The sequence below is a fragment of the Leopardus geoffroyi genome, chromosome C1, assembly GCF_018350155.1.
Source record: "Leopardus geoffroyi isolate Oge1 chromosome C1, O.geoffroyi_Oge1_pat1.0, whole genome shotgun sequence".
In the NCBI taxonomy this organism is placed as follows: Eukaryota; Metazoa; Chordata; class Mammalia; order Carnivora; family Felidae; genus Leopardus; species Leopardus geoffroyi.
Window position 1 is genome coordinate 111387151 of NC_059328.1, and position 23739 is coordinate 111410889.

General features: G+C 59.6%; 2 protein-coding genes across 6 annotated transcripts in view; one reads left to right on the forward strand and one right to left on the reverse strand.

The window, feature by feature from the left end:
• LIMS2 (LIM zinc finger domain containing 2) overlaps window positions 1–6057 on the forward strand; it is a 39301-nt gene extending 33244 nt beyond the window's left edge. For all 4 annotated transcript variants that reach the window (XM_045479386.1, XM_045479388.1, XM_045479384.1 and 1 more), the window contains 6 exons: window positions 1046–1195; window positions 1828–1978; window positions 3452–3544; window positions 4084–4132; window positions 4284–4359; window positions 4978–6057. In XM_045479386.1, the coding sequence (XP_045335342.1) occupies window positions 1046–1195; window positions 1828–1978; window positions 3452–3544; window positions 4084–4132; window positions 4284–4359; window positions 4978–5125 (667 nt within the window). In that variant the 3' untranslated portion in view covers window positions 5126–6057. The remainder of the gene's footprint in view (window positions 1–1045; window positions 1196–1827; window positions 1979–3451; window positions 3545–4083; window positions 4133–4283; window positions 4360–4977) is intronic.
• A 715-nt stretch (window positions 6058–6772) lies between these two features.
• Window positions 6773–23739, reverse strand: part of MYO7B (myosin VIIB) — an 85836-nt gene continuing 68869 nt past the window's right edge. Inside the window, exons 28-47 of one of the 2 annotated variants that reach the window (XM_045479392.1) lie at window positions 23139–23312; window positions 22316–22543; window positions 20856–21023; window positions 17339–17456; window positions 17117–17243; window positions 15944–16110; window positions 14855–15036; window positions 13895–14025; window positions 13463–13620; window positions 13116–13269; window positions 12460–12615; window positions 11428–11533; window positions 10465–10473; window positions 9962–10049; window positions 9280–9386; window positions 8623–8808; window positions 8198–8314; window positions 7898–7981; window positions 7555–7674; window positions 6773–7159 (exon numbers count right to left, since the gene is read on the reverse strand). In XM_045479392.1, the coding sequence (XP_045335348.1) occupies window positions 7064–7159; window positions 7555–7674; window positions 7898–7981; window positions 8198–8314; window positions 8623–8808; window positions 9280–9386; window positions 9962–10049; window positions 10465–10473; window positions 11428–11533; window positions 12460–12615; window positions 13116–13269; window positions 13463–13620; window positions 13895–14025; window positions 14855–15036; window positions 15944–16110; window positions 17117–17243; window positions 17339–17456; window positions 20856–21023; window positions 22316–22543; window positions 23139–23312 (2676 nt within the window). In that variant the 3' untranslated portion in view covers window positions 6773–7063. Of the gene's footprint in view, window positions 7160–7554; window positions 7675–7897; window positions 7982–8197; window positions 8315–8622; window positions 8809–9279; window positions 9387–9961; window positions 10050–10359; window positions 10474–11427; window positions 11534–12459; window positions 12616–13115; window positions 13270–13462; window positions 13621–13894; window positions 14026–14854; window positions 15037–15943; window positions 16111–17116; window positions 17244–17338; window positions 17457–20855; window positions 21024–22315; window positions 22544–23138; window positions 23313–23739 lie in introns of both variants that reach the window. The other variant, XM_045479391.1, reaches the window with a different exon arrangement.

Genomic DNA, 23739 nt, shown 5'->3' on the forward strand with positions numbered 1-23739 from the left:
GGCAGGTGTTGAGGTCAAGGGCATGGACACTGAATTGTCCTCCCTGGCATCTAGGGTCTGCCCATCACACCCGGTTGGGGGATCCTGAGTCTGAAAGTTAATCTCTTAACCAGATTCCTTGATCTGCCTATAAAAGAGGCTGATGGTGGCTGGTAAGGGGTAGAGAAGCCCCCTGTGGTTGGGTGCCTGGGAAGGGAGGGAGGGCAGGCCCGGATGCATCAGGAACACTTACAGATTGGGGTGGCAGGTGGGGAGTGGGGGTAATGGATTGGGGCCTTTGTACATCTTTGCTTGGGGACCCTGAATCTAAATTCCTGCCACCTTTGAGGCACAAGGAAACAGAAACCATGTTGATTTCCCTCTCAGTAGAGACCACAGCTGTTCCCCAAGGCAGGGAGTAGCATCAGAAATTACTCTGAGGTCTTCACAAAAAAGACTCTGTAACGACAGTTCCTGGGTTTGGGGGCCTCTGTCTGACACAGCTGTGCTTGTCTCTGGAGACAGAAAGAGCCTGTAGATGTTCAGGTCCCTCTTTGTCTGACAGACCCCAAAGGAAGGGGGTGTGCAGGCCCGACAGACCTGGCCCTCTGGGCCACTCTGCTAGGCACAGCAGCGGTTTCAAGCTAACAGTCACTGTGTAATCACTCATGTGTATTCAAAGACATTTGGGAAATTAACTTTTTAGCAACTGTCAATGAAATGTCTACTCTATTCCATGTGATGTTCTAGGCTCAGGAAAAGTGGAGAAAAGGAAACTCACGTTTGCTCTGCCATCTAAAGATGGCAAACACCAATATTCTGGTGTATTTCTTTCTAGTCACTTTCCAGTGAGAGTCCCCTTTTTAGGGGGCACGTCTGTGGCCTTCCCAGCTGCAGGGCTAGTTAGCTTGCTTTTCTGGGCCACTGTCTGAGCCTCTGTTATGGGCATTGTTAAAGCAGCAGGCGGGGTCCAGATGTCTCTTCTGCCAGGAGGTGGACCGTGCTTTCTGGGGAGGAAGAGGGGGAGTGGGTTGTTGGTCCCTAACACCTGCCTCACTTCCCACAGGCACCTGTGCCGGCCTTGCCACAACCGTGAGAAGGCCAAGGGCCTGGGCAAGTATGTCTGTCAGCGGTGCCACCTGGTCATTGACGAGCAGCCCCTTATGTTCAAGAATGACGCCTACCACCCCGACCACTTCAGCTGCACCCACTGCGGGTATGCGTACAGCTGAGCAGCTGTGATGGGGGCAAGTGGTGAGCTGGGTGGGACTCCCACCTGGGGGAGAGGTCAACCAGTTGGAGAGTGGGGTGCAGGGTGGAGGTCGAAGTCATCGATGCAGAAAACACCTCTCTCTGGAGCCTGTTCCAGTAGTACTTGTGTGAGGCCCTGAGGGAGACAGGGTGAGGGAGGGCTGGGCCCTTGGAAGCTAGGAAAAAGGAATCAAAGGCTTGGAGGACCAGGGTGAGGAGGAGGGGTGCTGGTGTGGGAGAGAGGAGGAGAGGGGAAAGAGACTGCAGGATCCCCTCATGTCTGCCCCAACACCCAGTCTGGCGCGGAGGGGCCAGAGAACAGATGTGCTTCTCAGAGGGCCTGACAATGCACAACACAGACTGCCTGCTGCAAGGCCTGTGCGGGAACCCATGCCCTGGGGCATGTCTGGGGCACAGGAAGTCCCCGAAGACACCAGAGATCAAAGTGCCGCCTGCCTGGGCACGCTGCTGGGCCCCAGTGGGGCCTCTCCAGAAGCTGCTCCCTGGGGTTGGAGGGGCTGGTGGGACCCCCGCAGGGCCAGCACGGGCCCTGCAGTGGGGCAGGGATGTCATGAGGGGCTCTGCTCTGTCTTCCAGGAAGGAGCTGACCGCTGAGGCCCGGGAGCTGAAGGGGGAGCTCTATTGCCTGCCCTGCCACGACAAGATGGGCGTCCCCATCTGTGGGGCCTGCCGCCGGCCCATCGAGGGCCGTGTGGTCAACGCACTGGGCAAGCAGTGGCATGTGGAGGTGAGCGAGGCCAGGAGGTTGGAGGAGCCCCAGGCTCACTGTTACATTTGGAGTCTGGCCCTGCAAGCCCCCCCCCCCCCCCCATGCTCCCACCCCAGGCCACATGGCTTGCTTCTAGCAGGGATCTTTGTCCTGGGTGCTGTCCCTCTTTGGCTCTGGCCTCCATGGGAGCCAGGAGACCTGAGTGCACAGACCATGGTTCGGCAGTGGTGCCTGCCTTCTTTCCTCCCCCTCCTGGCCTTCTAGAGGATTCCAAAGTCATGAGAAATACTATAGATCCAAATGTTTATTGCAGTGGGATATTAGTGGAGGATGTTTACAACTTATTTGTTTATATTTTATTGTTGCTTTTTACCTGTGTTTTCTAAATTTCTAACAAAAATTTTGGGTGACTTGTATAAAAAGGAAATGGTAAAATCTAGAGTTCTAAGAGTGACCGACTTGCTTCTCTGGTGGGCGTTTGTAGCAGGGCCAGTGAGACCCCAGTGTGACAGGTGCCCCATCTGGGTGGGGGCACAGCCATGGGGGATTCCAGGAGCGGGGCTGGGGTTCTCCGCCTCCTCACTTCTCTCCAGCGGTGAGCAGGGGCCAGACCCCAGGGCTGCTCTCCCAGACTCCTCTTCCTGAGAACTAGGGGTCCCCGAGCTGGACGCAGGGCTTCTGTTCTTTCTCGGTGTCAGTGGTGACCTTTTTTCCTGGGTCACCTAAGAATCCTACCAATCGATTTTTCTCACTGTTCTATTTTTCTCCTCTAAATTTTAAAGACTCATGTAATACTTGCTAACTCTACAGAAGGTGGCATTGTCCTTGGGGACAGTCTGCCCAAGGCACCCTGAGGGATTATGGTTGGCAGAATTGTGTACAGCCTCATGTAGACTCAGAAGCTGGGCACACCAGCTGGTTGAGCTCCTCAGGTGTGTCCACCTGGGTCACCTGGAGCTCACTGTGGCACTAATGGTCTTACAGATACTAGTTGCAAGGGAAGCTCGTGTTCCCTGATGCCCGGCTAGGTATGGGTCCCAGGAGCTCTGTCTTGGGTAACCTCTTTGGGAAGGTTCTGATACAGGGCCTGGCCCCCGGCCCCCAGCCCCCATGGGGAGGGTGGGTCCCCGCACGCCGTATGAACTAGGAGATGCTGCTCACTGACTCTGGGGCTCGCAGGGGATGCCTGGGGTCGGGGGAACAGACACCTGCAGCCTTCCAGGGGGGCACCATGCTTAGAGCAGCCCCACCTGGGAGGGCCCACTGTCACTAGCACCTGACAGCTAGGGCCGTGGTTGCCGATGTGGGGAGCAGTCCCGGAGAGGATGGTGATGCCAGCAGCACTGGGCATCGGGGAAGGAGTGGGGTCTGCTGACTCACGGGCCGTCCATGGAGGTCTCCAGTGAGGCACTCATCCCACTGGCCTCTGCTTCCTGTCTCCTGGAGTGGACGCTCCGGCCCTGAGCTGCCCACTGCCTCTTCTCCCCTCAGCACTTTGTCTGCGCCAAGTGCGAGAAGCCGTTCCTGGGGCACCGGCACTATGAGAAGAAGGGCCTGGCCTACTGTGAGACCCACTACAACCAGGTATGGCCCGGGGGGGCAGAGGGTGAAGAGGCCCAGGGCTGGGGGGGCGCCGTGGGACCCCTCAGGGAGATGATGCTGCCTGAACAACCGAATGCCCCATCCAAGTGGTAGGAGATGATGGCGGCCCCCCCAGAGCCTGTGGTGGCTGCATGCCCTACCATCCGAGAGGCCGGCCCGGACCTGCCATGGGGACTGAATGACAGGGCCGTGTGAGGTCCTGGGCTCAGGGGCCGACATGTGCCGCCATCCTCCGGTCTGGCAGAGGTGCCCAGCTACTGTGGTCCAGAGTCAGGGCCTATGGGCCTGGCCCGTGCCCTCTCAGGACACCAGCAGGAGCAACGGGGCCCCTTGGTAGCAATGCCTCAACCTGCCGCCAGTCCCAGGGTGGTGATTCTGCTGGGCCAGGAGTGGCTTCACCTCAGGCCTGAGGTGGCACCCTGGTGGGAAGGGCTCAGGTGTCTCAGGAGGGTGCCCGAGAGCAAGCTGTTTGGGGTGGCCCCGAACTGAGGCAATGAGTTTGGCACCCGCTCTGTCCACAGCTCTTTGGGGACGTCTGCTATAACTGCAGCCATGTGATCGAGGGAGATGGTAAGGCTCCTCTGTCTCTGTGCCCCTCCCCCACTACCCACACCCTCTGTCTGCCTGCTCTCCCTCTGGGACGTGGGTCCTGCAGCTGTGGGCCCAGCTGGCCCAGGGCTGGCCTGGGATTGCTAAGCCCACCTGCCTCCACCCCTCACAGTGGTGTCGGCCCTCAACAAGGCCTGGTGTGTGAACTGCTTCTCCTGTTCCACCTGCAACAGCAAGCTGACCCTGAAGTAAGTGGTGAGGACTTCTGGGGTGTACAAGGTGGGCAGAGAAGGACCTGCACAGCACCCTCTTCTCCAGGAGCCTGTCACGGGAGCTCAGATTTGAGTGGGTTTCCCCTGTGCTCTTCAGCTGGTTCTCCCTGAATGTCTGCTGGGGTCAGGCCCTGGGAAGGTAGTGGCAGCCCCAGCCCCACGGAGGCAGATTGAGGGGCCCCCAGGGCCTGGTGAGAGGGGGAAAGATGTGAGCCCCCAACATACCCACACAGACACTGGGCTCTGGGGAGGGAAGGGCATTCCAGCTCAGGGAACAGCATTTTCAAAGGCTGGCTCATCCAGGAAACTCCCGGAGGTGTGGGGTGGCTGGAGCTGTGAGGTGAGATGGAACCCAGGTTTCTGAGGACAGCAGGGAGTTATGGCCGGTGCCGGAGTATCAGAATCCAAGAGAAGCTTCTGGGAGGGAAAGGAGGCTTGGAGGCCTGTCTCCTGGTTCACCGTGACCCCTGGCCAGAGCTTGTCCTGGGATCTGGATTGCTGTGGGCCAGGGGCCAAAGGCAGCCCACTGCCCTGCCTCTGAGGGCTGAGTTGGTGGGGCCTGGGGCTCTCCTGACTGCTGGACCTCCTCCCCAGGAACAAGTTTGTGGAGTTCGACATGAAGCCCGTGTGTAAGAGATGCTATGAGAAGTTCCCACTGGAGCTGAAGAAGCGGTTGAAGAAGCTGTCGGAGCTGGCCGCCCGCAAGGCCCACCCCAAGTCTGTGGGCCTCAACTCTGCCTGAAGGGCTCCCGCCTGCCTTCTGCTTTTGTCTCCCCTTGCTGCTGGAGCCCCTGCTCCTGGTGCGCTCGATGCTCCCTTCCTGCTGCTGCCTCTACTCCTCATCTCTGCTCCCCCTCTTTCCTTCTCTCCTCCCCTCCCCCACCCCCTCCTTCCCAGACCTCCTTTCTCTCCTCCTTCCTTCAATGCAGGCACAGGGCAGATGCAGGGCCCTTGAACCTGTGACAGGCCTGTGCCCACAAGCCTTAGCTCAAGGTCCTCCAGGGACATGAGGGAATGGGGGCCTGGGGTCACCTGTCCCCGGTCATGGACCCCACTGCTCCTGGCCCTGCTTGTCCTGACCTCTCCCATTCCTGCAGCACCCCTCCCACCCCCACTCCCCACCAGCTCACATTCTCCTGTGGGAGTTTGGGCAGCTTCCACCCCAGAGTGGTCCTACTACATGCACATGGCCCTGGGGAGGCCACAACAAGGCAGCTACCCTGGCCATGAGGACGGGGGCCCCTGGGGAACCAGCCTTTCACCCTTGGCCACGCACTCACTCAGCCAAGTAGGATCCCTGTGCTTAAACTAGGCCAGCAAATCCTGCCACTGCACCCCACAATTGTCAGGAGGGACAAGGACCACGCCCCCCCCCCCCCCCCCCATCACTCATGAGGCCTCCTTTCTGAAATCTGGCCTTGGCCAGTCTGTCCTGGGCCAAGGGCCCTGTGGTTCCCCCAAGCTCCTCTGTGGTCCCCACAGCCCCTCAGGCTCCCTGCTCCCCACTCCACCCACAAGGGTACATGCTGGCTGGCTCTCAGGATGCAGCTGACTGAGGGCCAGAAGGTAGTGGGATTGGGTGGGTGGCCCATTCTGACCTTCCAGGAAGGACACTTCCTCCGTGGCCACACAGGACCTGGTGCTTGCACAGTGAATGAAGGCTTATTTACATGACCATGTGACCCGTGTGGTTTATGGCGTGGGAATGAGGAGGTGGGGCAGCAGCCCCTGTGGACACACTGTCTGGGGCTGTTGAATGCTTAGAGACACAGACACTAGACAGGACAGGTGAAAGAGTTGTCCAGGTGGGACCCAGCCCTTGTTCCTAGGGCCAGGCTGCCATCAGGACTTGGAGACGAGGCCATCCAGAAACCTATAGTCCACGAAGGCTGGCCAGGCGGGTAGGATGGTGGGGGGCAGACTCCTACAGGGCCTGCCAGCACGGTGGGGATGAACCCAGGCCCCTAAGGCCCTGTGTCCAGCTCTGCTCCTGCCTGGGCACAGGCTGCCCTGAGCGTGAAGCCAGCAGCAGAGAGTGGGCAGGCCTGGCCTGTGCCCACACCAGGCACCCCCTAGCAGCAGTTCTGTGACCCAGTGCCCTGTGGGTATTGCAGTGTGCAAAGGGGCCTTGCAGGAAGAGGAGGGAGGGAGGGAGGAGGAAAGGAGGGAGGAAGGAGGAAAGGAACGTGGAGGGGGGGAGGGGGGAGGGAGAGGGAGGGAGAAACCAATGAAGTCATTCCCTGAGAATGGAGCTGTCATCCGGGTGTCCCCAGAGAAGCCACAAAGCTTTTCGTTTTTTCTGGAAGAAACCCTTTGCTGGCCAGTGCCTCCGAGGCCTCCTGCCCACCTGGCCCCCCACCCTCTTCCCTCACTAACACACTGCACGCCATCCAGGAGTTAGGAATTTTTATTGAACATTCTTGGGGGAGTCCTCTCAGCCATCCACCCATCAGCCTGGAGGTTGGCCCCACCCTAGGCTTCCCACTTTGGCCTCTATGATCAGCTGCTCAGCAAAGGGGGCCTACCTGGTGTGCCAAGGAGTGTGGGGTGTGTTTTGAGAAGGCAGCGCGAAAGGGTGCTTACAGAGGGCAGGCCCTGGGCCAGGAAGAGGGCTCTAGGGAAGTGCCGCCCGGACCCCAGGTTGGGAAGGGCAAGTGAACAGGCAGGCCAGTCCCTGGCACTAAGGGTCGGTGGGGGCCTGGGAGCCCCGCTGCTTCTTCATGGTGCTCAGGAACTGTTGCACGTACGAGGTCAGCAGGTCGTCCATCTTGTAGCCCTGGACAGGGGAGAGTAGGGCTGGAGGCTGCAAGGTGCGGGCCCGGGTGGGCTCGGATCAGGGCTGGGAGGTACCCAGCTGCTGCCTCAAGGACACATTGGATAGGGAGGCAAAGAGTCAAGTCCCCCTCCCTCTTCAGAGTGGCCGGGGCTCACAGGGGCCCCACAGTGGGCCTGGCTATCACGACCCCTCCCAGCCTTTTCCTCACTGCCCCTCCTTCCAGACTCTGCTGGCCCAGCCTGACCCTGCCCTCCCTGGGCACAGAAACCCGGATCCTCACAGTGAGCAACTTGCTGGTGGCAGTTGGGGCTCAGGGTTGGGGAAACCTAGTCCCCGCTGCCTCTGTGCCCCATGTGTCTGGGTTGGGGGAAGGGACCTGGGAGTCCTGGCCTCACCAGGGAGGTCTCACACAGTAGGCGGCTGCCCCGGGCCAGGCTCCCCAGTGCCATGTGGAAGTAGGTGCTGCCACTGCTCCAGCTGGAGATCTTGGTGAAGGGGTAGGTGGTGAGCAGTTCCTGTGGGAGAGTGGGCAGGGTGGGTGGGGTCCAGCGGGAACCCAGGGGGCTTAGAGGCCCTGAGTCAGAGCTGCTGCTCCTCATCTCCGGGGTCCTCCAGAACCCATGGGACAGTGTGAAGGGGGAGAGAAGGGCAGGGGGTATCACCTGTGCAGGGGGCGGGGAGAGCGGGGACTGGGACTCCCAGGCAGCTTTCCCAGCCCTGCTGGGGCCCGGCTATTACCTTGGTCTTGGGGTGGATGAGCAGAACCCCATGTCGGTTGATGGCGATGAGGACGATGTCCGGGTAGGAGGGCTCAGAGGTTTGCTGGGGAGGGGGCGACGCAGTGGTCACAGCCCAGCCGGGCTCAGGCCCGCCTCCCTAAGACACACAGGTGCACCTACACGTGCACACATGCTCTGTCCAAACCAGGTGGCCAGGCCCACCCTTAAGCGTGTGTTTAGAGAGGAACACAGGCTGCTGGGGCCAGAGCTGGGTGAGGTTCCCTTGGGCAGGGACGGCTGGGCGTGAGGTGAGGCCTACCTTCACCTCGAAGAAGGCAGACCCGAACGTGGGCCACCGGCAGATCCACTTGAGGAAGGCCATTTTGGCCTCCTCTACTGTCTTGTTCTTGTTCTTGTCATAGGCCAGAAGGATGTTCTGGGGGTGGTGGGAAGGACCAGTGAGGGCCTGGGCTGGAGCCAGTGCCTGACCAAGCCCTCCACACAGGGTCCTGGAGGCCCCAGTCCAAAGTGGCACGTGTGTGCCCGTGGCCAGCCTGGGGGGTACTCAGAGCCAAGTGTCACCTCTACGCCCCGTGGGGGAGCCTGAATCCCCCAGGTGCTGTGGAGAGCGTGCAGAGGGGGTGACACTTACAGACCCAGCACACCCTCCATGACCAGAATGTGGTCATCCAGCCCTGGCAGGGCCTGGCACCCAATGACCCCCTCCCCAGCCCCATCAAGGACCTTTTTCCATTCCTCGGAAGACATCAGACGTGTGAGGTTCTCAGGCACAAGTTGCCTCAGGATCTTGGGGATACTAGCCAGCTGGGACCGGTCGTTGTCAAACTGGGCCTTGTAGATGAGGCCTGCCAGGTGGACAGCGTCCTCCTGAGAACACTTGTGGAAGCCACGAAGGTACTTGGGCAGCTCCTGAGTGACAGACACGTTGGCCTTAGGCTGCCGCCCCCCTATTCTTTGTGCTCCGGCGGCAGAGGTATTAGCTCACCCGCAGGCAGGAGACAGCCCTCAACAGGCTAAGGCCCTTGAGGGAGGGTTTCTCGTGGGGCATGACCACGGGGTTGGGGCAGGGCCTGCCACGGCGGTGGCGGTGGGGGCCTGCCCTGCCCGTAAGTGGTTGGAACACTCTGTCCCCTCCCATTCCCAGCAATCGTGCTGCGGTGCTGGTACAGTCACTGTCCCCAAAGCCTGCTGTCCCTCTGCTCCTGCTGCAGAACCCTCAGTGGCTCAGCCCGCCCACCCCTTGGGGCCTCCAGAACCCCCACCCCCACCCCAGAGAGGGCGAGTGGCCCTGGAGCAAGGCAGCTGCAGCCTGCTTCCTCCCTCCACTGTGTCTCAGGGTGGGTGTGGATGCAGTGAAGGTGGACCCAGCCCACTGGGTACCTGGTGGTAATGAAGAATGGTGTCTGCGTTTACATCCTTTCCCGGGGTCACATTGAGCCACAGTTTCCGCATGAAGTACACCTGGTAGGGGAGTGTTGCGGGCGCCCCTGGGCAGGGCGGGCAGTGATCACCAAGTCTGTCCTGTGGCCCAGCACATTCCCGGACCCGTGCCCCTCACCCCTTCTCATGGCAGGGGCATCGCTGCCCACCTCCCTGCACCACTGCCCATAGCACGTAAGCCGTGATACCCTCCCCCCTCATCACTGCTCTGTCTGCTCCTGCTGCCCCCCCTTGCTGGTGAGCCTCACCCCCTCTTCCTGACCCCCAACTCTTCCTCATCCTCAGGACTGGTGTGGAGGCCACCCTCTCCAGGAATTCTCCTGGACCTCTCTGTGGGGGTTGGGCCCCCACATAGCCTGCATCACCCTGCAGTGCAGCCATCTGTTCCAGGCCTGGCCCCACGCCCTGCCCCTGCCCAGTTGGCCCCAGGTCTGGCCATACCCGTGACCCAGGGGATCTAAGGGGGAATGAATGAATGAATGACTTCGGGCAGGGGCCATGCAAGAGGTTCCAGGGGAACCTTCTGCCCCTGGCCCAGGGAGGCAGACTGTCCCCCTTCCCTGTGGCCTCCATCCCAGCCACACCCCTCCTTCCTCACCCCACCCCATCTTGCTCCCCTTACCTTCTTTCTGGGGCTTGTTCTTCCTCACCCAATCAGACACTTCCCGCAAGGAGTCGAAGAAGAAGTCTCCCTCCTTCTGGCTGATGACCTGGGGTGGGTGGGGAGGGAGGCAGAGGGAGGTGTGCAGGTGGAAGGACCTCCAGGGGAATGCCCGCCTGGGGGGCATTGGCGGCCTGGGCCCTGCCAGCCTGTCTATGGCCTGGGAGGCCAGGTGCTGCTCTGAGCTGGGTCTCGCTTGGGGAACTGTACCGGATTGTGCCGCTCCATAAGCCCACCTACCTTCATCCTGACAGCCTGTGTGCAGTGAGGGGCCCAGCCCAGTACATGGGGACAATGCCACAGACACCAGACATCTGCCCACCTTCGCCTCTAGCCCTGGACCACCCAGATGACTGCACCTTGTCAGCGATCTTGATGAAGAGGCTGCAGCCTTCCCAGGAGGCCAGCTGCAGCCTGGTGGCAACACTCTGGCATACGTCCCGCACCCGTGTGTAGGTGCCCACCTCCAGCATCTGGGCAGAGAAGCAGTGCGTGAATGTCTCAGGATGAGGCTCGACCCGGGATGACCCATCATAGCCTGGGGCTGTTTCTCCTTCCTAAGACTGGCTGGACGTGCCCCAGCCTGAGAAGGAGCAGCCTTCCCTTCTAGAAAACCAGCTGGATGCTTATGTCGTTCAGTCAGAGTTCACTGCCTTGGGGACCCAGGAGGCTCAGCCTTTTGAACTTGCTTTGAGAGCCCTGTAGCCAGACTGTGGGAACTTTCCCTTGTGGGACCCGTAGTCTCTAAGATCATAAAGGCCACACCGCTGCTGGGAAAGCCTGCAAGGGCACGTGGCCCTCGGCCCCTTGCCCCACACCTCACTGCTGCCACTTGGCTGGGGACCTCTCTACCACACCTGGCACCTGATGGTCCCCCCCCCCCATCTTTTGCTGTCCCCAGCAGCCACATGGGTTCAGTCTGCACACATGCCTAATGGCAGCACCTGCTCCCTGATGCCCCAGGGCAGGGTCAGAAGCCCATCGGGACCCCATGCCCTGGGACTTGGCTTTGCTGCCCTCCCTTAGGGCCTCCTCTCTGTGCACCTTGGCCAGGAGTGCCCCCGACACCTTTGGGACCTCCTTGACTTCCCACTGCACCAGCAGCTCCCCTCCCATCCTCAGGGGCGGCCCCTCCCCACGCTGGCCTAGAGCGCCCCCTATATGTCCAGAACTGCCCCCAGCACCAGCAGCACTCCTTCCGGGGAGGCCCCTCCCTGTGCTGGCCTTGAGCACCTGAGGGCTCGGGCACTCAGTTAATGTCTGTGGGGCACCAGCGAGGGCACAGCAGACAGTTTCTGGGGCAGATGCAGGGGCAGGAGGTTCACTGTAGCCTTGAAAACAGTGTCTGTCCACAAGGTGGGGAGGGGCTTTGCTGTGGGCTACAGGCCAGGAGCCTGGGAAGCCAGCACCTTGGGCGGGAGGCTCACCTCACTAGTGTCATTGGGGAAGCAGATCTTGTGGCAGATGTGGGTGATGTTCTGTTCCACAGCCTCTACCTCCACTGGGTGTGGGGGCTGTTTCCGGGGCCCTGTCCTAGAGCAGGACAGTGATTACTGAGCATGGCACCCTGCCACCCCCAGCCCGGCCCAGGCCGGGCCCTGGCCACCAGCCCCCAAGCTAAACTGTGTGCCAGACACACACAATAAAGAACTCCACCACTCCAGTGGAGGACAGGGTACTCAGGGGGGCTCAGCACCAGGCCCAGAGGAAGCAGCAGAGGCCAGCCTGGACTCACTTTCCAGGTTACCTGTAGCTCTGAGGAGTCTGGGAAGGCCTGGGACACACATGGGGGAGGGGACCTGGGCTGACCCAGAGCTTCCTGGGTGGAGAGAACCAGTGGCTAGGGCGAGTTGTGTTCTCATTCTCACACAGCATGGGTATCAGGTAGGGGTCAGGGACCCCCACAGGGCCTCTCTGAGGGCACCCACCTCCTCCTCCACAATCATGGCCAACGCACTCTTCCACAGCCACAGGAGGCCAAGCCAGACAGGGTGGGTGGTGTGGATGAGAACCAAGACAGAGCCCAGGAAGAATTGCCCAAACACAGGAGGGCTGGCCATATGGATTGGCAGGGACTGGCCTCGTAGCTGGGCTGGGCTGGGCTTTGGGGTGGCTTGGGGCATTGAGGTCATGCTCTGGCCTCCAGGCAGTTCCCTCTGTGCCCTGGGAAGGCAGCTATTAGGGTAGAGAGAGCTCATGGCCAAGACTGAGCTTGCCAGAAGCCCCCACTGACCACCCAGGCCTCTCGGGTCGCCCCTGAGCCTTGCTCTCCAGCCTTTGCCCAGGTTGCTGGAGGCCTGGTCCTGCGCTCTTAAATGGACACGAGCTACTGGAGAAGACACAGAGTCTGGCTCCACTGACAAGTGTCCACACTGGCCCATGAGCTCTGGAAGGGCTGGACAGGCCCCTCAGCATCGACAGGTGGACTCTCCCGAGGGAGCGAGCGCTGGTGGGCTCACCTCAGGATCCTCTGGATGCGGCGGCTGCAGTCAGGGGCCAGCGGCTTCCTCCTCCGAGTGTCTATGAACTTCTGAGCATGGGGCAGCAGTGCCTTGCCAGGAGGGAAGAGGCCGGTACACAGCCACAGCAGCTGCCAGCCACGCTCCTCGCTGTACCTGGAGGTGGCAGCACCTGTCAGGCCAGGAAGGGCCCCCCAGAAGGCCCCAGCCCACCAGGTGTCTCAGGGAGAGGGACATAAGGCCCACCTGGGGCCGTGGGCGAGGAAGCCTGCCACCCGGCTGCCTCAGGCCTCAAAGGCTTTCACACACACAAGATGGGGAGGGGGTCTCCCTGCACCCATTTGTTTGGTGGAGGCAACGGAGGTGTAGGGAGCCCATGGTGTGTCCAGGTCGCAAGGAAGAAAGGGTGGGGGCAGGTAGGGCCCATGGCAGGTCCATTTTCCTCCCAGCTTTGACCACCCCCAGGAAGTTAGCAGGAGAGAGGGGTGTCCCGGCCTTCCCACTGCTGCTGTCAGTGCCTGGGCAGGCTGGGTAGTGCCCATGAGCTACTGCCTCCCGCTCTGACCCATGGGCAGCCTCTGGGGACTAGGGCAAAGACTGAGGGGGTCTGGGCACGGAGCCCGGGGCCCTCTGGCCCCAGCCCGTCCCTAGCAGACCTCCTGGTGTTGTGTGTCAGCTGCTTCAGGATCTGGCAGTAGACCTCATCCTGCAGGGCTGACTCCTGGAGGGCCAGCGAGAAGATCTGGTTGGTGAGATCCACGGGTGTCCAGGCCTGGCGAGAAGGGTAGTCCCCCATGTACCGGAGGATGGGTGTGGCTGTCAAGGAGGACGTGCCATCATGGCTGCCTGTTACCTCTGACCCTGGCCCTGGTCCCACTCTGACCCTCGACAGGCCCCGTGAGCTGCATGTTGCCTCTGCCCTGTGCTCAGTGGGGCCTGTGCCCTTCCCAGGGTGGCTGTGGGGTTGGCCCAGAGCTGGGGCAGGCTGGCTGGGGAAGGATATCGATGAAGATCTGACAGGCAGGGTCCCGAAGCTCAGTGTTGGCATAGACGCTCTTGAGCAGAGGCTGCCGCAGTGGCTCAGACGAGTGGTCCCACAGGTGGCCCCGGGTCCGGGCCAGGGGGAGCATGGCCCTGCTGACTGTCTCCTTCTCTGGGTCCCTGTCAGGAATAGAGGCTGATGTGAGGGCCCTTCTCAAGCCCTGTCTGCCCAAGCTTCTCCCTCCTCTCCCCACCTGCGTACCGTGTGTGCACTACTGGGGGACAGACTCAGACTCATGCTCCCTGCCCTCCCAGGGTGGCTGTGGGAGGCTCACAGAGTCCCCTCTTTTCCCAGGAAGGCCAGGTGGACACTGCACCTGCTTCCACAGCCTCCCTGTAACCCCCAGGGAGCACAGAGGGGCTGAAGGGGCCTGGTGGAGGCCTGAGTGAGCACCTAAAAAACTCGTAGGAGAATTCCTCCAGGGTGTGTGGCTTCTCCTTGGACTGCTCTTCAGGTAGTGGCTCTGGGGGCCTCCCCTCCTGGGCTGCCAGCTTCCGCTTCTCTGGTGACATGGCCAGCAAGCTCTGTGGAGGCACAGGTCTGTGGGTTCCACTGCCCACGAGGCCCTTCCCACAGGCCTGGTTCCTCCAGTGCCATGGGAGGGGCTGACCACAGGGATGTACAGGCCTGGGCCTACCCCTCCTGTGTCACCTGCTGTGTGACCCACGACCAGTGACTCAATGTCTCCAGGCCTGTTCCTTTCCCTTGGGAGGGCTTCTCAGACCCACCCTGCTCCCCTTCCCCAGAGCACCTGTCAGGGGCGCCTCTCACCCTGGCCCTGCCTGCCTGGTTCCTTGAGCGCTTCAGGCCACAGCACAAATGTCACTTCCTCAGGGATGCCTTCCTGGACAGGTGAGCCCCTACCCTATTATTTGCTCCTAGGACAGCCAGTGCTGCTTCTTGGAGTTACTTTGCATACTTGCTGTCAGCTAACAGTTTGCTAAAAGCCTCCTTGAGGGCGGAGTCGCTCTTGTGTTCAGTGCTGCAGTGCACAGGGCACACAGCTGGCACTCAGTGTGCGAATGCTGGGGCTGGTTTTGGGGGCTGGGGTGGGTGGTACCTGGCAGTAGGGAGACCTGGGCGCCCTTGGGTGGGTCAGGTTTAAGCCAGGCTGGTGGGGGTTGGGGGAATGGGTTTGTTCCCAGGATGCACTGTCATGGGAGCATCTATGAAGTGCCAAGCACCGTGCCAGCTTCATGGGCACTGCAGAAGGATGACAGGGCTGGCAGAGCAGACCTGAGGCCCAGGTGACCCTCCTGGCTCTCTGCAAGGTGGGGTAAGGGCTAGCAACCAGGTCACCTCCCCATGTGCCCACAGGGTCCCAGGCTGAGGACGGATGGGCATGTGAGTTACCAGCAGCTGTGCCGAGGGCTTGGTGACCGTTGGGATGGCGTAGAGACAGGCCGTGGGCACCAGCCCCGTCTTGCCCGTCCTGTCGTTCTGGCCCAAGGTCCAGTTCTCAGAGGCCAACAGCCCCTGCTTCTTTGTCAGGATCAGCAGGTCCCCTTTCTTGAAGGGCAGGATGGTGGCATCCTCTGCAATCCCAGGTCACACACAGGGGCAGAAAAGCCACCACTTACCAAGGGCTATACAGAGGCCAGAGACCGGGTTGGCATTGTAGGGGTTGTCTCCTTTGGCAGAGCGGTGGGCCCAAAAGCCACTGTGAGGCTGAGCAGTTGGCCAGATTCCCAGGCCCGGGCAGGCAGGGGCTAGGGAGCTCAGCTGCGGCCCTAGCCTCAGGGGACCGGCTTTGAGTGCTGTGATGCCCCCTGAGCCTGTGTCCTCCTCTGGGAGGACATAATAATCCCTCCCTCTTGGGCAGTTGTGGGGATAGAATGGGCAAAAGGGATAATGTTTCTGGGCACTTTTTCCTGCTGTAAGACCCGGATGCACAGCCCCTTCCTCTCTATCCGAGGGAGCCTCCGTACTCCCTCCCAACTCCCAGGAGTGCTCTGCTCTTGCCAGAGTGCTGGCTTGCAGGGAAGGTGGGCCAACAACTAGACTGCCAGGGCTCGGTCCCCCACCCCTGAGCTATGACCCTGGACAAGTTGCTTCCCTTGTCCGAGCCTCTGGTTCGGTCTGTAAGTGGGATAACAGCGTGGCTGTGGGGTGTTGAAAGGTCAGACTGGTGGCTGGGCCGTTCTTTGCAAGGTGGAGGACGTGGACCCTTTCCTGAGCTTCCTACAGTGTCCAGTCCTCAACTAGCTTCCCCTCTGGGGGGGTTTGAGACCACCTCCTTAAGCCCCTCATTTTGTACAAGGGAGGGCTTTGCCCAAAGCTGTCCCCGACCATGCTTTGTAGCCCTCTGTCTCTCTCTCTCTGCTCGGGTCCCTCCCGGAGCCCTGCTGTATGGCCGCTGAGACATGGGGATGAGTCAGCCACCTTCCCCCTGACCACAGCATTGGCCCCCTCACCACACCCTGCTCCCGCCTGGCTGGGCACCTGTGGCCTTCCTGTCCTGCAGGGCCATGGCGAACACGGACCTCTCCTTCAAGCCCTCCAGGAACAGGGCCACCAGCTCAGCGATGGCCACACTGCTGGGGGACATGAATTCGTACTCCTCTTGGTGCAGTGTGGACAGTAACAGCCTCTGCCCACCCTGGGCCTCCCTGAGGGGACAAAGGGTACGACATGACTGCTGGCCTCTTCCACCCTTCCCACTCCAGCCCCCAGCTGCCTCAGAGGGGGTGACCCTGCCTCGTTACAGACGACTTGGCCAGAACCAAGGTCTGAGCCGAGGGACCACTGTGTGCAGTGGGCAAACGACACCCAGAGCTCAGGGTCCTTTAGGCTTCAAAGGCAGCGAGCCTCTGGGCTCGGCTTTGAGTGGGCAGTGAGGTGGTTGGTGCATAGGGCCACCACAGGGACATGGCAAAGAACATTGGAGTTGAAATGGGGCACCAGTCTTGGTGAGCTTGGGCCAGCTACTCAGCCTCCTGTGTCTTACTTTATTCATCTGCAGAGTGGGTGATGTCGTGGGGACGGGCGCCCAGCACAGTTAGCCTAAGTGGTGGCCACTGTGCGCCCCGCACACGGGTAACAATAATGATGGTCACGGCACACTGGGGTATGCTTTTACCAAGGGGCCCTGGCGGGGCACAGGCAGGCCTTCCCAAAGGGCTGGGGGTATTCTCAGAAGATGAGAGCCATGCAGAGCCGTGGGGGTGGGGGGGTCCGAGGCCCAGCCTGGCCTGCACGGCCACCCTGCCACACACCCAGCCCCTGGCCTTCACTTCCTCTCTCGGATGGGCCGCACCTTCCGTGTGACCGGTTCTCACCCATGAGAAGGGACAGCCTGTAAGTGAATGCACACCCAAAAGGCTACAAGCTTCTGTGCCCCCTTCCAGGTGGATCTGGGTTTCAAGAGAAGCCTGAGAGAACAATGCCTCACTCGCAGACGCAGTACTTAGCGGGCAGTACTGGCCCAGCAGCAGGACAGGGTGGCCTGTCCAGTCCAGTGGCCACCACGCTGCACATGTCCATCATCACCCCTGCGTTCTAGCCAGGCACCCAGGGACATGTGCCTCCCTCTCTCCCTGTCTCTCCTGGATCCCCCAAGGACCAACTAAGGTTGTGAGGAAAGAGATTTGGGGCATCTTCCCTTGGGACACCCACCTGTTGGTGATCAGACTCATGACCTCTGGGAAAGAGAGTTCTAGGAGCATCTTCTCCTTCTTGTCCATGAAGTAGATCCCCTTCCAGTTGACAGCCAAGATCAGCTGAGTCTTGGGCAGTCGGGGGCCTGGCCGGGGAGGACAGGGTCATGAAGCTTAGGCTTGCCCCAGGGGGTGGGGGGGCTCTGCCTGCACCCCCTTCCCCTCCATCAGGCCCCCTTACCAGACAGTGTGGTGAGCTCAAAGAGCCTGGAGAAGAGCAGCGGCCACTGCAGGCGGGCGGCCTCCACCACCTGCTCCTGCACCGCCAGCGGCTTTGCCTGCTTCTGGGTGTACTGCGCCTGCAGGGGCAGACACAATGGGTCACCTCCGTCACTTATCTCTTACTCATGCAACCCCGGCTTCCCCTTATTGAATCAGGGGCCCGGTGTCATGGTACTCATTTGCTGGATTGTTCTGTGAAGCCTCTAAGAAAGGCCAGTGACGGTGAAGGCTGCTGGGGAGGCGGGCACAGCCCTACTTCACCCGCCCTGGCAGAGGACCTTTCAAGGGTGTTTTTAAAAAAAAATTTTTTTTAACGTTTATTATTGAGAGACAGAGAGACACAGAGCATGAGCAGGGCAGGGGGAGAAAGAGGGGGAGACACAGAATCTGAAGTAGGTTCCAGGCTCTGAGCTATCAGCATAGAGCCTGACGTGGGGCTTGAACTCACAAACTGCAAGATCATGCATGACCTGAGCCAAAGTCAGTTGCTTAACCCACTGAGCCACCCAGGTGCCCCATTTCACGGTGGTTTTGAGAAGGGAAAAAGGCTTGCCCCTCTTGGGCATCAGGGCGCCAGAGGGCCATAGGTCAGGCATGGAAGGCTGAGGTGGGCCTGCTCCCGCCAACATGTGCCTGATGGGCCTGTGTCTCACTTCGTGCAGGAGGCCTGTCTTGGCGTGTGTCTCCGTGCCCTTGGGACCTCTCCCTGTCTGTCTTCTCTAGAGCTCTGTTGCCTATCTGGGAGCCACCTCTCAGAGATCGTGTCAACTTGCCCCCAGTCCACGTTCCTCCCTCCCTCTTTCTCAACTTCTTCTCCACCCTTTCCCTCTCCTCTTCCTGTCTCCACTGCTCTGTGTCGGTAGCTGGCTACAGTGTCCAGCTGAACTTTCTTTTTACTATTGGTCGAATAAAATGTTATGTCTCTTGTTTTTAGTTTAAAAAAGTGGTTGGGTACCATTCATACCCTGGATTGCGGAATGTAAATCCAAGCCTCATATCTGAAGGGTGATCTGGCAACATGCCACAGTATCAAGCACCTTAGAATGTTCATACCCTCTGAGATCCCCTGCCGAGAACTTATCCTGGCGAATAACCATCAAGTATATAAAAGTTTATATACCATCAAGTATATAAAACTACAAAGTGGTTCATTATTAAAAATGAAAAGTGGTTGGAGGGGGGAAGCCTGGGTGACTCAGTAGATTAAGCATCCAACTCTTGATTTCCACTCAGGTCATGATCTCATAGTTCATGGGATTGAGCCCTGCATCAGACCATGCTGACAGCACAGAGTCTGCTTCAGATTCTCTCTCTCTCTCTCTCTCTCTCTCTCCCCTCCCCCACTCGCATGTGCATGTGCTCTCTCTCTCTCTCTCAAAATAAACTTAAAAAAAGTGACTTCTGTAAAAAAAAATAATAATGAAAAATGGGGAATGACCTTAACATTCATCAACAGGAATCAGTAAATTATAATGCATTACTTTAGTACTATGCAGCCATTAAAAATGAACATGAAGGAAAAGAGAAAAAAAGGGAAAAGAGTATGAAGATTAGTATTTTGAGACATGGAAATATGGCCCCTTGCTATGTGGCTAAGTGAAGAAGCAGTTGCCATATAAGCCTATGTTTATTCTTTTAAAGGTGTATTACTTCTCTCTAATCATATTCATTTCTCAGTGGTGTACCCATGAATATAGTCTGGAAGAATCTATCCCACAATGCTAAGAGTGATGATCTCATTGATAAATTATTGGTGATTTCACTTTTCTGTTTGTACATGTCTGTATTTTTTTTTTTAATTTTTTTTTTCAACGTTTATTTATTTTGGGGACAGAGAGAGACAGAGCATGAACGGGGGAGGGGCAGAGAGAGAGGGAGACACAGAATCGGAAACAGGCTCCAGGCTCTGAGCCATCAGCCCAGAGCCCGACGCGGGGCTCGAACTCACGGACCGCGAGATCGTGACCTGGCTGAAGTCGGACGCTTAACCGACTGCGCCACCCAGGCGCCCCCATGTCTGTATTTTTTAATGCATTTGGTAACGTACATGTTTTAAGTGGTGTAACGAAAAAAGTCAGTATGTTCACTTTGGAAAAAAGTGGTTGGGTAACATTTCCTAATTCTTTATCCTCACCCCAACTCTCCCTTCCTAAACTACAAAGCCACTTCTTACTCATGTTCATTTGGGTTCATGTAAGCCTCTGGTCCTTCCCTCATATGAGCACTAAAAGCCCATGACCTCTCTCCTGCAAACACATTCACTCAAGCTGGGAAACACCAAAAACCACCAAGTGGGCTTTGCTTCCCCAAATTCCTATCACGAAGAACTGTTTCCAAAAGATGCTAAACCTTTAGGTTCTGTGGTCAAATATGTCTGGGAAATGTCGGTAAAACTATCAGGCTTCTCTAAGGCAGGACTTGTCAGAGCCTTTCATAAATAGCTATGCACCGTGAATCCCTAAAGAGCAGGACAGGGCAAGCTGCACTTCCCAAACCACAAGTGCACAGGACCCTTGTCCATGGGCCCACTTGGGGGACCCGCCCCCCTTTCCTGCCAAGATTATGTGGCTTGGCCATGCTCACCACCCTTCTCTGAACTTGAAGGGCCCCTGCTGCCTGAACCCACCTGGGGCTCATGTCCCTGCCGTTGGGCTGTCAGCCCCTAAGAAGCAGGCATTGTGCTGCCTTCTTCCCTGTTCCCTGTCCTGCCCTTTCTTGGTCTATAGTGCCACAGGGATAATTGAGGTGGACGCAGAAATTAACCAAAGGGCAGTTCCCCCCCCCCCCCCCCATCCATGCATAGCTCTCCTGCAGCGGCAGCGACAGCTACAGCGAGTGGTGTCCTCAGGCCACACTGCCCAGCCCAGCACCCTGGAAGGAAGGAGGCTTTGATGGGGGGCAGGTTTGGGGAGGGCTGTCCCTGTTGGTGCTGGAGAGGGGACAGCAGGAGGACTGTGAATCAGATGGTGTGTCTTTGCTGTCCCCTCGTGGGGTGATGTTCAGGGAGCCGCGGAAACCCGCACCGGTGTGGGTGATCCTGTGTGTTGTGGGGGAGTTGGAGGCGTGAGCCCCCAGGAGGAGCCCCGTCCACATGGAGCAGGCCGAAGGGCGGGGGTAGAAGACGCAGCCCTCCCCGCCGTGCAGGGCCTGCACCCAGGGCGCGGGCGCAGCGTGCGCTTGGCAGCTGCGGACGCCCACCTGTGCCAGAGGTGGAGGCTGCAGTGGACAGGAGCGTAGGCGGGAGCTTCCCAGACGCCCCTGAGACGCCATCTGGAAGGGGGCAGGGCCAGTGGGGTGGGTCTGTGATCGGGAGCCCTACTCGAGAGGATGACTCCGCCCTCGAGAGACGCAGCCAGCTCACTGGGAGTCAAGGTCTCCCGCTGTCCTGCGGGGGCCTCCAACCCTTTACACGCCGCACCCCCCCTGGCTCCGAAGGAGGCTGCACGCCCGTGTGCCCAGGCTCCGCCGAGGCTGACCTTGGCGTGGGCGGCGGTGACGAGGCTGGCCCACTTCTCCGGTGGCTTGGTCTTGTACAGCCTGGAGGGGACGCAGCTGGGCAGCAGCTCCTGGACGGCCTCGCTCCGCAGGGAGGCGCCGAGCCGCACGTAGCAGTGCCGGGCCAGCAGCTGCAGCAACTCTTCCTCCTGCACGGGCCGGGAGAAAACGTGGCTGCAAGTGGGCAGGCATGGCCTCCTGCAGGATGCCCCCGCCGTGCCCCAGCTCTCGCTGCAAACATCCGGGTGAGAACCAGGAATGTGAGCGCCCCATCCTGTTACCTGTGTTGGGTGGGACCTATCCCTTCCCCAACACACTGGAACCACGGTGTGCCAACTGGGCCCCAGTAGGCCGCTGTCCTGCTAGCAGCTGTAACTTCCCAGCAGCCTTGGCCAGAGCCCTGCAGGCCCTCTGCCTGAGAACAAGGGGTGACCCTCCCTCTCCCATGCCACTCTCCCAACCCTCAGGTAGACAGTGAGTGTGGGGGGAGGGAGCCCTGAGGCTTGGGGAGGGGGGACCCTAACATTGGGACCCTAACATGGGGAGCCCTAACATTGCTGTCTGAGTAGGGTAAATGTGGGCAAGGCCTCTACCCTGTCTTAGCCAGTGCTCACTTGTCACCAGTGGCCTCCCTGGGGTGTCTGCAAGGATTCATTTGGGCAGGATCCCGTATAAGGCACCAGCATGGCCCAGCACTGGGCAGGGTCCCCTGTCCCCAGGGCTCTACGGAAACCGGGCAGCCCTGTTCTCTCCGGGAGACCAAACCTTGCAGAGCCACCCAACTGCCAGGATCTCTGGGGCCTTTCTGTTCTGCCCCTGCCTCTTCTTGCCCACTGCTCCATTGCAGGCAGGCCTCCAGGGTTGCTGCAGGCCTCAGAGCAGGGTCCTCCTGACTCAGGCACAGGAAGGTCACACGACTCCCCTCCCTGGGTTCCTGCAACCATACAAAGAGCCCTCGCTCCTCTCTGCACTTTCCAGAGGGCCTGAGCCTCAGAGGTGACATAATATTCCAAGGTCCCACTGTCAGGATGAGGCAGAGGTCGGCCTCGATCTTGAGCACTAGGGCAGTAAGGCCGCCTTCCTGCTGCCCCACAAATAGCCACCGTGGTGAAGCCAGGCGGGCCTGAGGCCAATGGGAGGCCTCCCCTGCCTGCTGCTGGGGCAAAGGAGCTCAGAGGCCTGAGCAAACCTGTGGTCCAAGGGAGGAGGAAATGGGGGCCGGGCTGGGAGGGGACAGCTGCACACCCCACAGAGGGGCCCTGGGACTTGCACTCCGAGAGCCTGTTCCTGGCGTCTGCCTCCTGCTTCTCCATATCCCCACATACTCTTCCACGGGGTCCTCCCTGCAGGCCACAGCCCAGGCCTACCCTGGAATATGGTGCTTCTCTAGGCTGTCTGATGGTTCCGTCACGGGGCCCTGGTACCTATGGTGTCCCCTCACCTTCTCGAAGCTGTACTCGCCAGACCAAACCCCATGCAGGATTTGGCGGTAAATGAGCTGGGTACTGATGGAGTCCTCCTGGGAGTTGTGCCAGGGGGTGAAGAACTCCTTCCGGAAGTAGATGCGCCAGGGTGACTGGCGCTCGTTCTCGCCCCTCTCCCGGGCCAGCTGCTCACACTGGGCCACCGCATCCATCACGTGGTCGCGCCCGCTGCCCAGGGACCAGAACTGAGGCCAGAATTAGGGGTAGTGGGGGTTAGCAACTGCTGTGTGCCAGGCCTCGTGGGGACACCCTCAGGACACGTGGGTGGGTGTGCTCAGCTGGTCCTCTGGGAGCCTGAGGGGTTTTTCCACATGGGGGCATGGCCTGCCTGTCACTCTGAAACACGCCTCCCTACCGGCCCCCTCCCAAAGCAGGCAGGGATTGATGCCCAAGGCTGGCGTGCTAGGGCTGGTTGGTTGGATTGGTTGGTCGGCCTGAGTGTGTCTGAGTCAGAGGCTGTGGGCATGGGTGTGAGAGACTCTGGCCGGGAGATGATATGAGGTTCAGGTAGGACCGTGTTGGTGTGACCCTCCAATTCTCGGGCACAGGAGTCTGGCTCTCTGGTACAAGGGGGGCTGGAGTAGGATGTGTGAGTGCCTGGTCTACGTGTGGGATGCTCAGGTGTGGCAGGGGACCTACAAAATGTGTGTGTGTGTGTGTGTGTGTGTGTGTGTTTGGCATCTGGTAGGGGCAGGACTGGCCGGGGTGACATGGTGTGAGGGCTTGAGCTGGCCTGGGTGTATGAGGGAGGTGGGGGATGGTCGGGACAGCTGGCAGTACCTTGTTGTACACGGCAACCTGGAGAGAAAAGCCCACGTGGTCACTGAGGCCCTGCCTGTGGGCAATGTGCAGGCACACTTCCCGAGACGTCGAGGCAGAGTCGACCATGACAATCAGGCTCTCCCCAGTCACCAAGATGACGTGGATTGGGATGTGCTTCTTGGACTTGACCGCCTGGGGACAGATGAAGACTCAGGCCCTCGGTCCTGGAGGCCAACTCACCATCCCTCCTGTCCCCAAGCCCCTGTTGGCCCATCCCTGTGGGCTCCTGAGCACCAGGCCTGCTGCAGCCCCAGCCAGCTCGGCACAGAGTTAAAGTTCTGGCCAGCAGATGCTTGCTGCCGAACTGATGGACCTGGCCAGGGCAAGGGCAATGTTGTCCTGTGTGTCCACTAGTTTGTGTGCTTCTCCAAGTCTGCCTCAGTGGTCTATGGAGTGCAGCCTGCAGGCAGAAGGTCCCATTTTAACATGAGAACCCTGAGCTTTGGTGAGGTTAAGTGGCTCAGAATCACAGAAGGTCAGAAAAGCTCTTGGAAATCTCAAAGTTCTGAACTCTGAGACATTTTGGGTCCGTGGAAGCCACTGTTCCTCTCTGTGCACA